The sequence below is a fragment of the Oreochromis niloticus genome, linkage group LG10, assembly GCF_001858045.2.
Source record: "Oreochromis niloticus isolate F11D_XX linkage group LG10, O_niloticus_UMD_NMBU, whole genome shotgun sequence".
Classification (NCBI taxonomy): Eukaryota; Metazoa; Chordata; class Actinopteri; order Cichliformes; family Cichlidae; genus Oreochromis; species Oreochromis niloticus.
Window position 1 is genome coordinate 25,160,879 of NC_031975.2, and position 13,863 is coordinate 25,174,741.

Sequence of the window (13,863 nt, forward strand, 5' to 3'; positions counted from 1 at the left end):
TTTTTAATGATCTAGTCTCACAGTGTGATAGGAAAGAGCAATTTGTTACCCTTTGGTCTCAAATTGCACCTGACTCACAAATCAAGTTTACTAATATTACTGCTTTGCTGTCCCAGTTTTAAATCATTAACTATTCAGAACTATTTAAAATAGTTTCTAAAAAGAAATAATTTACCCGAGGCTTAAATGCCACCTCTGATAATCAGTTTATTCTATAATTCTTAATAACTCTTTATTTTGCTGATTTACTGGTTCTTTATTACTCAACAACCACAGACCAATTATCTAAGTAACTGCTGGAGAAAGTCAAGTCAGTTCATGTTTTTTAAGAACAGTAATGGTATTTTTAAGAGTTTACAGTTAGGCTTAGAATCTCACCACAACACAGAGACATTTCTCTGTATGACCTACTTTTAACCACTGACAGACGTAGCTACACACCCCTAGTGCTTTTAGATCTGAGCATTGCTTCTAATAGGATCAGTCGTTCCATTTCCCTTAACCACTTATGAACCTGTGTTGTTGTTAAGGGAACTGTCCTACATGTATTACATCCATATCTCACAAACACAACATTTCCAGTTACTACAGAAAATGCCTGTTTCTGTCTAATTCAGTTTTGGTGTTCCTCAAGGCTCTATCATTGACCCACTTGTAATTACAGTATACGATACATGTTTCCTCTCAAACAGGTTATTCATTCCACTCTAAACTAGCCCTATCTGTTTACCTTTTCCACAGATGTTGACTGTAGCCAACCTTCCTAAACTAAATAACTTAGATGTCTTAGTCACTGACTTAGTTATTGACCAAAACTGTTAAACAACCTGATAGAAATCTTTGTCTTTTCTATGATGATCTCTGTTTTAATGTTGTGGTGAAAAATATTTTTTCCAGTGATCTTTTTTAATTAAAAACTATTACTGTAGCACACACTGTACTAATAAAGCAATTAGGCTTTTCACTTACATCAAAAACTTATTAACTACTTATTAGCCTACATGTAAGTTGGTGACTGGGTTTAGATACTATTACTAGGTTTCTACTAGTGAACAAATGGAAACCTTCAAACTCTAGATCTCTTGGATGTTTTCATTGCTTTGGATTCTTTTATATTAAAGTTAAGCATAATGTAACTTTGTTAAGTTTTTTTTTCTTAATAAGGTTACAAACAAAGGTTATAAATAAAGTGTATTGATATATATTCCACTAGACAAGTTAAAATCAGAAAATTTATACAGGTTTTTGAATGTGTTCAAGATATACAGAGAAAGGCCCCAATTGGTTCGCAAGCTGAAATCCAAATCTTTGTTGCTATGAGGCAAAATTGCTAACCAGAACATTATATCAAACTAAATTTAAAATTTTAAACAATTTAAATCACAGCAAAACAGCAGAATTTTACTGCATTTTGCGAAATGTCAAATCACTTTTCCCTGGCTTATTCTGTGGGATAGTAAAAGGTTTGGCTCTGGTAGGAAAATGTCACCAGCTTTTTTTTTTCTTTCTTTTTCTGATTTTCATGACAGAATCTCAAGGAGTGTCTACTATGGTGGCTCCAGGATTGCATCATTACTTTCTACAGTTGATTTAATTCTACTCTGGAATGTGAGACTTCACAATGGGCATCAGAAGTGAAAGAGATCAAGGCTTTGTTCAAAAGTGGTGAGATGAAACAATCAATAGATTTCATTGGCTTTGTCAGAATTAAATAGGATACTGTACTATACTCAAGTGTTAAAACACCACACACTTCAAAACAGACATAAAAAAACATGTTTGCACCCTGGTGCAAAGAACAATCTCCTGGACTTCAGTTTTTGATTTCATCTGGCATGCTTGCAAGCTGTAGCTCAGTATTTTATCATTAATTGGGTATAATGTCAAACCACAGGCTCATTGGCTAATGACTTTTCAATTCCAAGATGTTAACCAGTAAACATACCCTAAATAATCCTTCTTTAAGAAACAAAATATGACCAACGTTTACAAAATGTACTTAAATTTTTATTCAATTCAACCCATAATAACTGGCAGAGCACTTGTACAGTTCAACTCAAAAAGTTATTTTCAAGGGAGTCTTTTGCAACAACATGTACTGCCCCCTGGTGCCTTTTAAAAAGAGGTCACGTAGGCCTCACTTTTCTAATCTGGAAGATACATCTATTATATTGTTTATGATAGTCCCATATGCTTTTGCTCAACTTTTTATTATGTGTTCAATTTATTTTTAATGCTCTCAGTTTTGTGTAGACTGATTATTTTCAGAAATTAACACAACTTACTGACGTAGAAGTGCAGCTGCCAAAAGAAAATCACCTGTGGTTAGCTTGTGGAGTATTTCCTTACATATATTAACCTAGTTAACTACAAACCTTATTTATCCAAAAAGTAATTAAAATGATCTGGGAGTGCAAAATTGTTAACTCCTAACTGCAGCACTAACTAAGCCTGTGCCAGGCAAAATGCCAAACTTGAGCCTTCAAGACAGTGTTCCAGAAATCAATATATCCATCTTTTATATGCAGGGGGGGCTGGGGGCCTTCGGGCCTCAAAAATAGTATGACCACCCCTGCTCTTCAGAAGCATGACATATAAGTGGGTGAAATGATCAGTATAGTTTTGAAATGTCCAAAATACAAAAGAAAAACTCTACAAAAGAGACTAATGCCAAGCTACTAACACCACACACAGGCACCTCCTAACCAACCCTGCAGCAGAACACAGCGTTAAAAACACTTTCCCGCCCTCCAATAGCATATTCAGAGAGCTATTCAATAGGCTGTGAGGCACGTCCATTACAAATAACACTATTTATCAACAGTGGTAATAAATGAATATGGTAAATAGTACCCTCCCTTTCTCGCATCTCATTAAGTGAGTCCCGTTGTAGCAGCTATAGGTGAAGCTGCCTCTATCTCTACCATACTGAAGCAGGTGTCCAACATGGCGAACGCTCGCAGCGGCTCTCTCGCGACTATTCTCTTTTTATTCATGTCTTCGGCGGCTCTTCACAAAGGTAGGACTTTTCCCGAGGGTGTCTAAATGGAAGTGGCACTTTGTTCTTAGATTTCCGTGGATGTAGATGCGAACGAGTGCAATTTGAACAGCGTTCTGGGCAATTTGTGCTTTTGAGAGCATTCGGACGTTACTGTGCAGTTGTACTGTGATGCTGTTGAGCAAGAAGTAACAAAACCTCCCCGTAAAGTTGAATTACTGTGAGGAAAGAAGCCGATGCGCGTGTGAATGCATCGGAACCGGCGTTACAGATGCGTTGCCCCTGGAATGCATCACTTTGGTCAGCTCACCATTAGGCTATAGGCTGAATGGCTTTGCCGCTACACAGCTGGCAACTCTTGTGTTTAAAAAAAATAAAATAAATGCTGATGTGAGAAAACAAATAGCGTGGTGTTTTGGTCGCTTGAGGGATATAAGGATGTATATGTGACATGCTTAAACTGAGGGTTGCTTATTCAGTGCGCTAGCTTTGGTTTACTTGTGTAGCGTGTTCGGAACGCTGTAAACCACAGAAAACAGCGGTGCGTTCAAGTGGAATAGCAGCAGCCCCGACAACCGTGCAATCGGAGGAAAAGAAAGCGCAAACTGCTCAAAACTGTGTTCATTTAATGGGAAGAAACAGGAATTATCATGCATTAAAACGTGACTCTCCGCATATTAATAACAGCGGGACTTTATGGCAAATTCAGCACAACGGCCTCACACGAATCAGTAGTTTTTTTTCCTCTCTCCCCCCGCGTTTAATCTCTATTTTTCCGAATCTGTTCACTCTCGGCCATCCCGCTGGATGTCGTGTGGAGAGCGCCTAACCCGTTATAAAAGTTGTCTTTTCAGCGAAACAAGTGCCGCTCGTGTATTTTAGCTGAACGCCGAACTGAAAAGCGGTGTCGGAGGAGTCCAGGCGATATCTCAAATCACCGCCTAATGCGCGTAAACTGTTAATGGCAAACAAGAAAAGATTAATTTCACCGAGTTCGCACTCGCGCTCTGGGCTGTGTTTTCATAACACCGGGACTGGATTTGCTCTGGAGTCATGCATGAAAACATCAAAGCTTTTCGTCCGGGTGTAGTAATCTGAGTCAGAAGCTTTAAAGAAGCGGATAGGATACAGATAAAGCCGGGCGAAAACTGCGACACGATTTCTTTCCTTCTTTCTTTTTTGAACGCTTGGTGATGTTGAGTGCGTAAAGGAAAGCACGGACGTTTATTTAGTAAGAAGAGATAAAGTGCTGGGGTTGTTTGTTGCCAGCACGAAGTCCGCGTTGAAAACTGGAGGAAGGAGTAGTGGGGGGGTTGTCGTGAGCTACTGGGAAATACACGCTCCGTTTCGGGGGTTATTTATCCTTGGACAGTGATACGCTGAAGCTGTGGTGAAAGCACTTGGTTTGCCGCTTCCACCACCGGCGGTAGTAATGTATTTACATCAAGCCAATTATGTAATGAATCATTACTAACTTAAAGTTAGTGCGAGGCTGTTCGTCTGCAGATCATAACCCCTCTTTATGCTGAGTGCCGAGCCTCGGGGTGGGGGTGAAAATGACGGGAGTGCAGATGTCCTCGTTTGTCACATTGTGGATTATCCACAAGGCTAAATCGACTTTGTTTGTTTTTTAACCGCGGCCCTTTTTTAAATGAATCAATTTTTTTTTTCTCAAGTCAGTAAAAAGCAAACAAAGCAAACAAGGCTGTTGCTGTCCTTTGCTGGACAGTGGGCAGTGCTGTTTTACCTTCATGGAAATGGCTCCAGTGATTTCAAACAAAGCTCAGGGCGCACTTGCACAAAGCATATCAATTATTTACCCCGAGCAGAATACTGTAAGCTCTGATTGTGGTTAAGCATTAAAGAGTGGTGTTTTCTACCAGGGGTAATGCAATGTAGTCAGTCTAATAGAAGGCTGCATCAATTCATTTCAGCCCGACTGTAAGCTTTATGGTGTTACACAGGTTGGACTCAGACTGCTGGGAAATCACCTCTTGTTCTATAAGAAAAGATTTAGAAGATAGTACCAATCTCTGTGCTCCACTCTCACATCATTTCTTGTTTTCTTGTGAAACCAATGTACTTCCAGAGATAGTTTTTCATCCTGTGAACTAAATAAAAGTTATAACTTTAGTCAGAATAAGTTATTTAAGGGGGAATCAAACAGTAAACAGATATTTACTAGGCATCATTATTAAGTTGTGCTCATAGTATTTATCCCAATTCTTTGCTGTTCATATAAGTGGAATTTTTTTTATGTAATGGTACTTTCTTAGACAATAATAGGTGCTACCTGAGCATTTTCTCGCTTTCCAGTGCTTTCAGGAAAGTGCGAAAGGTGTTATTTTACTATGATGCATAAAGTGAGTGAAACACCAGCGATAATCATGCAGTCCTGTAGTAATTAACAGTTCCAAGCAGATGCACATCTTGTATCCTGCTGTAATTTATGCATTTTTCCATTTCTCTGCATTTATACAGTCCCTTTGTGATTCTGCACAGAAGTGTTTAGTAAGGCCAGTTGTAGTGCAGATTACAGGTTTAGAACACCCGGGCATGGTGCTTTACAGGTGTTTATTAAAGAGCGCAGACGCAGCACACCCTGACCGTAAGCCTGTTGAGACTTGAAAACGTGGTTAGGCAATCCTTCACTTATAGTGAGACGTGTCGCTGTTTTCATTTTTGCAAAGTTATGCAACTGTGTCGTAGCGCAGGTGAGAGCGGGGACTGTCTGTTTGAATGCAGGAAAAATGCGTGTTAGCATGACTTCTCTTGAATGTCACCACGTGTTCAGGCTTGGGTAATGATTATGTTAGGATAAGAGCATTAGTCGTGTCTGTTTTAAAGGTTCAGTCTCACTAACTGCTGATGGAAAACTGACAGGAGTAGATTAGGTTGTGGCTTGCTGCTTTGTCGTGGCGAAACACGAGGTAGAATAAATATTTTATGCTTAACTTGAAAGGTCTTTTTTAGCATTCCTTATCAAAAATCCAAGTGATTTACTGCCCTAATGTGATACTTGACAGATTATTCCAAACTGTAAACTAATATCAGGGATAATAAATGAAATATCAAGGATGTAGTTTAGTGGGATTCTCTAATACTCAATAGTGTAGAGCTGAAAAAGAATCTCATTTCAGTAGTTTTAGGCTGTAGTGTGGATTTGAATACAACCTAAACCTGGGATGCCTTTCATTTGACAGCTCATTTAAGATGTTATCTCCGTGCACCCTGCCACTGAACCTGTTGTGCTCCTTACAAAAGATTTATTGGTCGCGTTAGAAAAGCATTTGCATTGTTGTCTCCACTTTAAATTGACCTAAAGGCACAAAGTGAGAAGCTGTTGCATAATTAACACTGAAGTTTACATCTTTCTAGCAGTTGCTGCGCTAATCTAAGCGTTGTGATTAGCAGACAAGCATGTCTCTGTTAACCTTGAGTAGGCTCGATGCACTAATAAGTGTTTTGGGCATTTTGGTCCAAAAATTAAGACATGCAAAAGAATAAAATCGTATTGAATTGGTGGATATGTTGAGTCAAAGACTAGCATTAGATCTACAAACAAACAAAAAAACTCATGATCACCTTCACTGGTTAAAAACAAAAATCCAAGGAGCTGTACTGGTGCTGAGATGACTGCAGAGTTTTATTATAGATGCTCAACATGATGCACTTAATCCAAGCCCTACCTGCTTTTACAGCCTAGACAGAATTACTTAACCGAACAACTTAATTATTTCTTTAAAAAAACAAACAAACTTTTTGTACGAAATTTGTCATTTTTGTTATTACCTCCAACCGGCTACGGTCTGTTTCAGTTACAAAGAAAAGCTGCATCACGCACAAATGAATCATACAGTGTGGTTTGGCTCAGAGTCAAGCTGGTAGAAGCCATAGTGCTGGAAAACAGGTGTGTAAATGGACTTGTTCACCGTCTGTACCCTCCAGCAGCCTCTCCAGCTCTAATGAAGAACAATGGCTTTATTCCTGAAGGGAGGGGACCCCAAGTGACCCCCCTCCTCCTCCTCCTCCTGCCTCTGCCAGTCTACAGTGACTCTGCTGGCAAGCCAACAGATGACTGGGCTGGGTCGCATCTGGCCTCTGTGCACTTAGTGTAATCAAAGGGAGAAAAAAGGTTTATGGCCTACTTGTTAGTGATCCGCCAAATGATGGGATGTCAAGTAAGCACCCTGCGATTTCAAATCTCTTGAGGGGATTGGTGGGGGTGGGCGTATGCTGCAATATGCTATTCAGAAAGCAGCCTACCGGCCTATGCATCAAATTAGACTATTCCGTACACATTTTGACAACCTGGGTGTGAAACAAGTGAAATGAGTAAAATGAAAGTGATCTTTGAATATGTATGTGCTCATATTAATTGCTGTTAATGCACAACAGGCCTCAGTGATGAACGCTGCTATTTTTCACTTGCAGGATTCTCGTCTGGCTGAGGCCTCTAGCAAGTGTGAACTAAAAACAAACGCAGACTAATTTAAGTAGTTCCTCTGTGCGGAGCTCAAAGAGGAAAACTGCAAGACCGTGGTTCCATTATGTAAGCTTTAAAAGGGAAAAAAATGTCACGTACGTAGTACTTTTTCCACTTTGTGTCCTGACCAGCTTAACTTTGCACACATAAATCACCTTGATGTGTTACTTTGGCTGTTAAGATTGTTGTATGCCGTCTTCTCACAGTGTGGTCTTGGAGCTGACAAGCAGTGCTGCAAGCTGTGGATTTGGAACGTGAAAGACATAAGGTTGACCCACAGTCAAGAAAAAAAAAAAAACTCAGCTTCTAATAATTTATTATGTAATGTCTTTTTTTAGTCTCTTAACTTTGTGGAAGCTCAAATCTGAGGCAGTCTCATAGGTACTATTTTTCCTAGCATTGTTTCCCTAATTAAGGTTTTATCTAGATTGTGCTTTTTAGAGTAATTGCATAATAAATATGCACTGCACAGTGCTGGGTAGAGTGGCACGCTAGATGAGCATTTACCTCTGAAATCTTTACAGGCTGGCCTGTGTTTTATTATTAGACTCTGCAGCTACAGAAACTGATGTATGTTGATGACCGAGATCCACTCAACAGAAGACCACTTCTGTGATTGTGTTCTGATAAAATCCCAGATAATTACATACAAGTGGGAATGATTTCCAGTTTTAATGTCATCCCTGCCAAATGCATATAGGATGAGCATTTCCTCTTTCTGACAATTTCCTCTTCCTCTCGTCACTCCTCCCATTGACTAAATATAGTCAGTGCAGCTATCATCAGTGAGCACGATGGTCCTTTTTTTAGAGGGGGTTTGGGTGGGTGGGGGGGCAGTCATCACGTGCTGCTGCTTTTGTCTCTTGTCTGTGTTCCGGTACCTGGGCTTAGTCACATGTATAAATAACAAAAGTGAATGGGCAAGACAGCAAATTCTTATGGAGTTGTTCAAGCAGTTGTATAAAACTGGTGATTCTCAAACTCTGGTAAAAAAGCAATGAAAAGCACACAAACACAACTTGGCTGCTGTATTTTCTGCAATTTTGTCCTATTAAACCATTTGCATGACTAGTGTCTAAAGGGGCTAGGTATCCTGTTAACCAGCTGTGGAAGTGCACACCTTTTTCTAATTAAAAAGAGGGAAAAAACACATGTATGTCCACATATTTACATTGCTGAAAAGGCTTTAGTTGTTGGGCCTTATAGCATAACTTGGTTAATATATGGCTATCCACTCATCTTGATGCTTACTGTGTGGCACAGATGAAACATCTAAACTGCAGCTTTGTCTACGTCTGTTGCTGACGACAGAGGCAGTGATCCTGGGGTGTTTATTCCTATTCCAGGATGAAGAGAGTTTAATCTGTACCCCGAGCAGAGTGAAGCACTGTGGTTAACTTACACAACAGTGAGTGTTACTCCTGTAGCCCCGCCCACTCCATTTCTTCTTGTGATCTTCTCTGACCCTTAAAATTTCTTGCACCAAGGGTAGATATCCAAGCAACATGTTAATCATGAATTTGGGAAGAAATCCCAAAAAGCACACACATACTCACATATCGCTTTCATTATAGTGCAGTAATCATACAAATATGTATCTTTTACATAGACATCATTATTTGGCTTCACCTCCTGAAGGGCCCTGGTCCATGTCCCTTGGGTTCCACTATCTTGCCAGAAACATTTTCGGAAGATGTAGACAGCGTTCCATTATGCTCTCCAAGAACTGTCTGGATTGTGGAGCTTCTGTTAAAAAGAGACCTTAGTTTAGGAAGTGGGTCTTTGAATGGCTTGAGCTGGATTCTTGTGTTGCACCAACAGGCACTAAAGGATTTGTGAATACCATGATCTTTGGAAGTCTCCCCAGGGAATTTGACAGCACTGCAGGAAATGCAGGCTAAATCCATCCTGTGTGTATGAAATTGAACTACATTTGTGGCTTCCTTGTGAAGCTGTCCAGGCAATGCTTGAGTTCCACTTCTTCTTTTTTTCATGTCTGATCTTTTTCACTGTAGATCTGAAGTATTGTGTTGACTGGAAAATGGCCCAGTCAGCTAATTAGACCTGAGTAGTGAGGAGCCACATATTGGAGGCCACTAGTGCTAGGATTGAGATAATATATTGAGATAATATAACTTGATAAGCACGGACACTGCTAGGGTTATTAGTTTCTGATATCTGTTTGTGGAATGAATATCAAAAACAGCCATGTGCCAACAAGCATGAATGAAACTAATGAGGATAGAGCAATTGTTTAATCCTTTCAAGCAAAGATTATTAGAAATGGAACATGGTATTTTTTTAATGTTTATATAGCTACTAATGTACTTTGTTTATATAAGCAGCAGTCTTCTTACTTCATTTGTAAAAAAAATCAAAAATCAAATGAGCATTAATTATCTAAAATAGGTTATACTTTAGGGGAAGCACTGGAATAGGTGCATGAAATTGCATTTGAGTCAAAGGAGTGCTGGGATCGATCAATGGCAGTATCAGTATACCGTGTCAGTACAGTAGTACTAGTAGTATGAAAAATCTTTTTTTTCTTCAATTTCAGCTTCATTGAAAATTCTAAACTCGTGTTTTGCTTAAAAACGGGCACCACAAGAAACATGTTGGAAAAATATTTTTTCAGTCCTAATAAAATTTACTTTAATGAACTCATTAGTCTTTAATTAAAAAAAATCTCCTTCAAGAGAACCAGGAAGGAGTCCTTGTAAAGTCAGATAACAATGTCAAGCTGTCTTGATCGATTGCAAAATTTAAGGAGGACAAATTTCTGAATTTCAGACTCTTCTGTTTATGCAACATCACAAACCGTAACATAATGGAAAATTGGCTTAAAAATCTATGTACAAAATCCTGTAAATATGATCATGGCTACATTCAAAACATTAATACTTGAAATCATAAATGAAAGGTGGAAATGAATAGAGTTCTAACAAAAAAAATTAGTGTGATTGATATATCGCTGTTGCATAGATGGATATTTACAATAGTACATAGTAATATATATTGAGATTTTCATAAATGTGGGATAAATGTAGCATTTCTTATTTTTATTATACCTTTAACACCAGTATATTTGTATTTTTTTAGTATAAATTGGCTGTAGCCTGTACTGTCTAAAATTGACTTTAACTTTGCAATTATATGAAACAAATAAAAGCAACAGCCAAACGTGGTAAAGTCGAATCATTAAGTACTTGAACAATTTCATGGAGAAATGAATAAAAACAATTGGCAAGTATGTAAATGAAGGTTTTTGTGGGAGTCGACTCATTAATAAATTGATGAGTCATTTCGGTTGTAATGTGGAGGGTCGTATCAAGGACAGTGTAACAGCTCTAATAGTAAAGCTGTATGGCTGACTAATCTAATTTGAAGTCCCAAGTGAACCATTGTCAATCACAGCAAGAAATGTTTTCCATTCCAGTTTTTGAATTAACAAGAGACAATAAGGGGTCTTTGATTGCCCCCTTCCTCTGACTTTGAGGACTTCATCATCTTGCTGTGCCATGGAGTCGCAGGGAGGCATTGCTTTGCTGTAATTGGACCCATTTTTCCTGCAATCATACTTACAATAGCCGAGTTCAACAATGAATGAAAAAGGAATCAATGCAGATCATTTGTGCTTTCAGCCAAATAAACAATACAGCTGGTGTTCGGTTGTAATCGTCGGAGGGGAAATGAATGCCCTTCTGAATACAATACAGGTATGCATCAGCTGCAAGAGCACACAAGGCTTGAGTGATCTGGGTTCTTCCATCTTTCATTTTACATAACACTCCAGCTTGTATTACATTTCAGTGAATTTGCTCCTGATGAGACCCTTCAGGCTGTTACACCGTTTCCAGTGGAACTGGATCGTGTCTCCCCACTGTGCTTGGTTCCCGTCCTTTGTCTCATCTATTGTCACTCCGTCTTGACTGATATTTTCTGCACTATTGCCAGACAACTATTGTACAGTAGCACAATCTCATTTTCCTGGTGTCCTAGTTGGATGATGCAGAGGAAATTCATACCTGCTACAAGACAAGAGGGCACCTCTTTGAGCCTAAATCATAGATTGTAACACTGCAAAGCACCACTTAATTCCACTTAGTGTCACAGTCCAATTCTCTTTGGTATGGAAAAGAATAGCACCTCCTTCCATTACTTTGTTTTCCACTAGTCATTATTCAGAGAGAAGAACAGTATCCTTTTTCATTGAGAAAAAATGGAAAGTTGGCATGGGAAATAAGTTCTTTCGCCCAGTGAATCTGTCATTATTTAGAACCACGAGAATTGGCAGCAAACACCTCTTTGATGAAGACTATAAAGAGGATTTTCAATGTGAACTCGGGGGTTTCCTGACTCACAAAGCACCTTTGGTGGAATTCTATGGATGCTTGTGTTCATTCCCGCTGCAAGCAAAGGCTTTCTGCAGTTTGGCCTAAAAGCTGGTACTTTTGGGGAACAATTGGTTGAAAATAAGTACCCTTATAAATATGAGGATTTAGACTGTAACCTTTACCATGTCGTCTACAACTGATCATGTCTGGAAAACATATCTTCCAAAAGAACCAGTCACTGAACAAACATCAAAAAATAGGGGCGACAGATAACATTAACTTTGGCACGATTATCTTTGGAAACTAGAAAACTGGAAGCTCCCCTTGAGTTTCAGTTAAGTCAATAACAATGTGAAAGGATCCTAGCTCTTAAAACTACCATGACCTAGATGACTGAGAACCTAACACCCCTGCTAGCTGACGTTTAGTAAAATTAAAGTTACATGTTAGCACAGGGAATGATTGCTTTAAAAAACAAAACAATCTCTATATAATTTATATTCAGTTTCACTCCAAATTTCCCCCTGCTAGTCCACACGCCCACTACAGGGACTCTGTGTCTCTCGCCTCACAGTTTGAGCAAAACTTAATTCTACTTATGTATGATATCATTAGGTTTGGTGTGACTTAAAAACACACGAAACAAACTCGGCATGTTTTTTTTTTTTTTTTTACATCTTAATTTACACTAAATATACTAAGACTTAGTTACAAAGCAGTCTTACTCAACTAAGAGTGATAAGATCAGCGCTCACTTTCAGGAAATACTAAAACCTAAGATACGAAAACCAAGATGCAAAAATATAGATATATATTTTTCTGTACATCAAATAGATAAAACCCATATATAATCACTTGCTAAAATGCAAAGGGTGTTTGTGTTTTAGGCAAAATAATAAATGGAAATAGGTGACCGGTTGATTTGATTTGATTTCCTGGAACACAATTAGTCAGGCCTGCACTATCGCAGCAAGTAGGACAAACAATCCCCTGCTCTGTTACAGGCTCTGATCTGAAAGACTTACAATTCAGTTCCCTGTGTATATCTTCTTGTGCTGTTGCTTGAAGAAGACACACAGCAGGATTCAAAGAGTATGAATATTTTAAAAGAATCTTTTTATAAACAATAGGCAACAAAACTGTTACCAAGCCTTACAGCTGGATGGTACATTTGCGGTGGTGTACTCTTCTTTCTTTCTTTTTCTTTTTTTTTTGAAGCTAAATATCCATAAAAAAGCATTTGGCAGATTTAATAGTTTAATATAGTTACTGTGTTGTTTGATAGATGAGCATATTTCATATTTGTGGCATTCATTTTATTGTGTAACGATCAAAAAGCAAGTTCTCCTGTAGACATACATCCAGCAAGCACTCAGAGAGACATCGCGTCATGCTGTGGTGTACAGATACCAATTTGTCCAAAGTGCTTTCACACCATGCACCCAAACAGCTTTAATGGACGTCAGTACCTGGAACCTAGACCTGTTGTTAGGTCATGGCTCTTTGAGGTTTGGCCTCAGGACAAACACACGGTTGTGCTGAAATTGTTGTCCTCCATCCATCCGTTCAAAGGTCTTTCAGGCTGTGGCTATGTTGTGGTGATGCCTGGTGGGGGGGTTTCAGCCCAGAATTTAATAAGTGACATAATATTTTTCTCTAAATATTTATTAACTTTCAGCACAACGCCAATAGACTTTGTTTTGGCTTTAAAATGTAAAAATGTTTACAGCTAAATAATGATGAAGTCAAAAAATGTCAGACTGATGATATCAACCCGTAAAACAATTTTGAGCTGAAAAGTTCAGTTCGTACATCAATAAAAAACTAGATATATGTGAGGGTTTACTAAAAGTTGTTAAAAATACCATGGGCAGGGTATGTGTCTCCGACTGAAAATAGAAATGAAAGGAAATGTTTGAACCCGGCCTTTTCCAGAGCGGTTTCTTGCTGCTTTGAAGTGTGTAGTATTTGTTGGGCTTCACTTGGCTGTCAGATTAGTACCTTCTCAACTGAAAATGAAAATGGGTGAAGGAGCAGTTAATCCG

The 13,863-nt window shown here is 38.7% G+C and overlaps 1 protein-coding gene across 6 annotated transcripts in view; it reads left to right on the forward strand.

Moving 5' to 3' along the window:
- Positions 1-2,826: 2,826 nt before the first annotated feature.
- cadm1a (cell adhesion molecule 1a) overlaps positions 2,827-13,863 on the forward strand; it is a 455,295-nt gene continuing 444,258 nt past the window's right edge. For 2 of the 6 annotated variants that reach the window (XM_005458479.4, XM_005458483.4), the window contains exon 1: positions 2,831-3,019. In XM_005458479.4, the coding sequence (XP_005458536.2) occupies positions 2,947-3,019 (73 nt within the window). In that variant the 5' untranslated portion in view covers positions 2,831-2,946. Of the gene's footprint in view, positions 3,020-13,863 lie in introns of all 6 variants that reach the window. The other 4 variants (XM_005458478.4, XM_003453705.5, XM_019363831.2 and 1 more) reach the window with 4 other exon arrangements.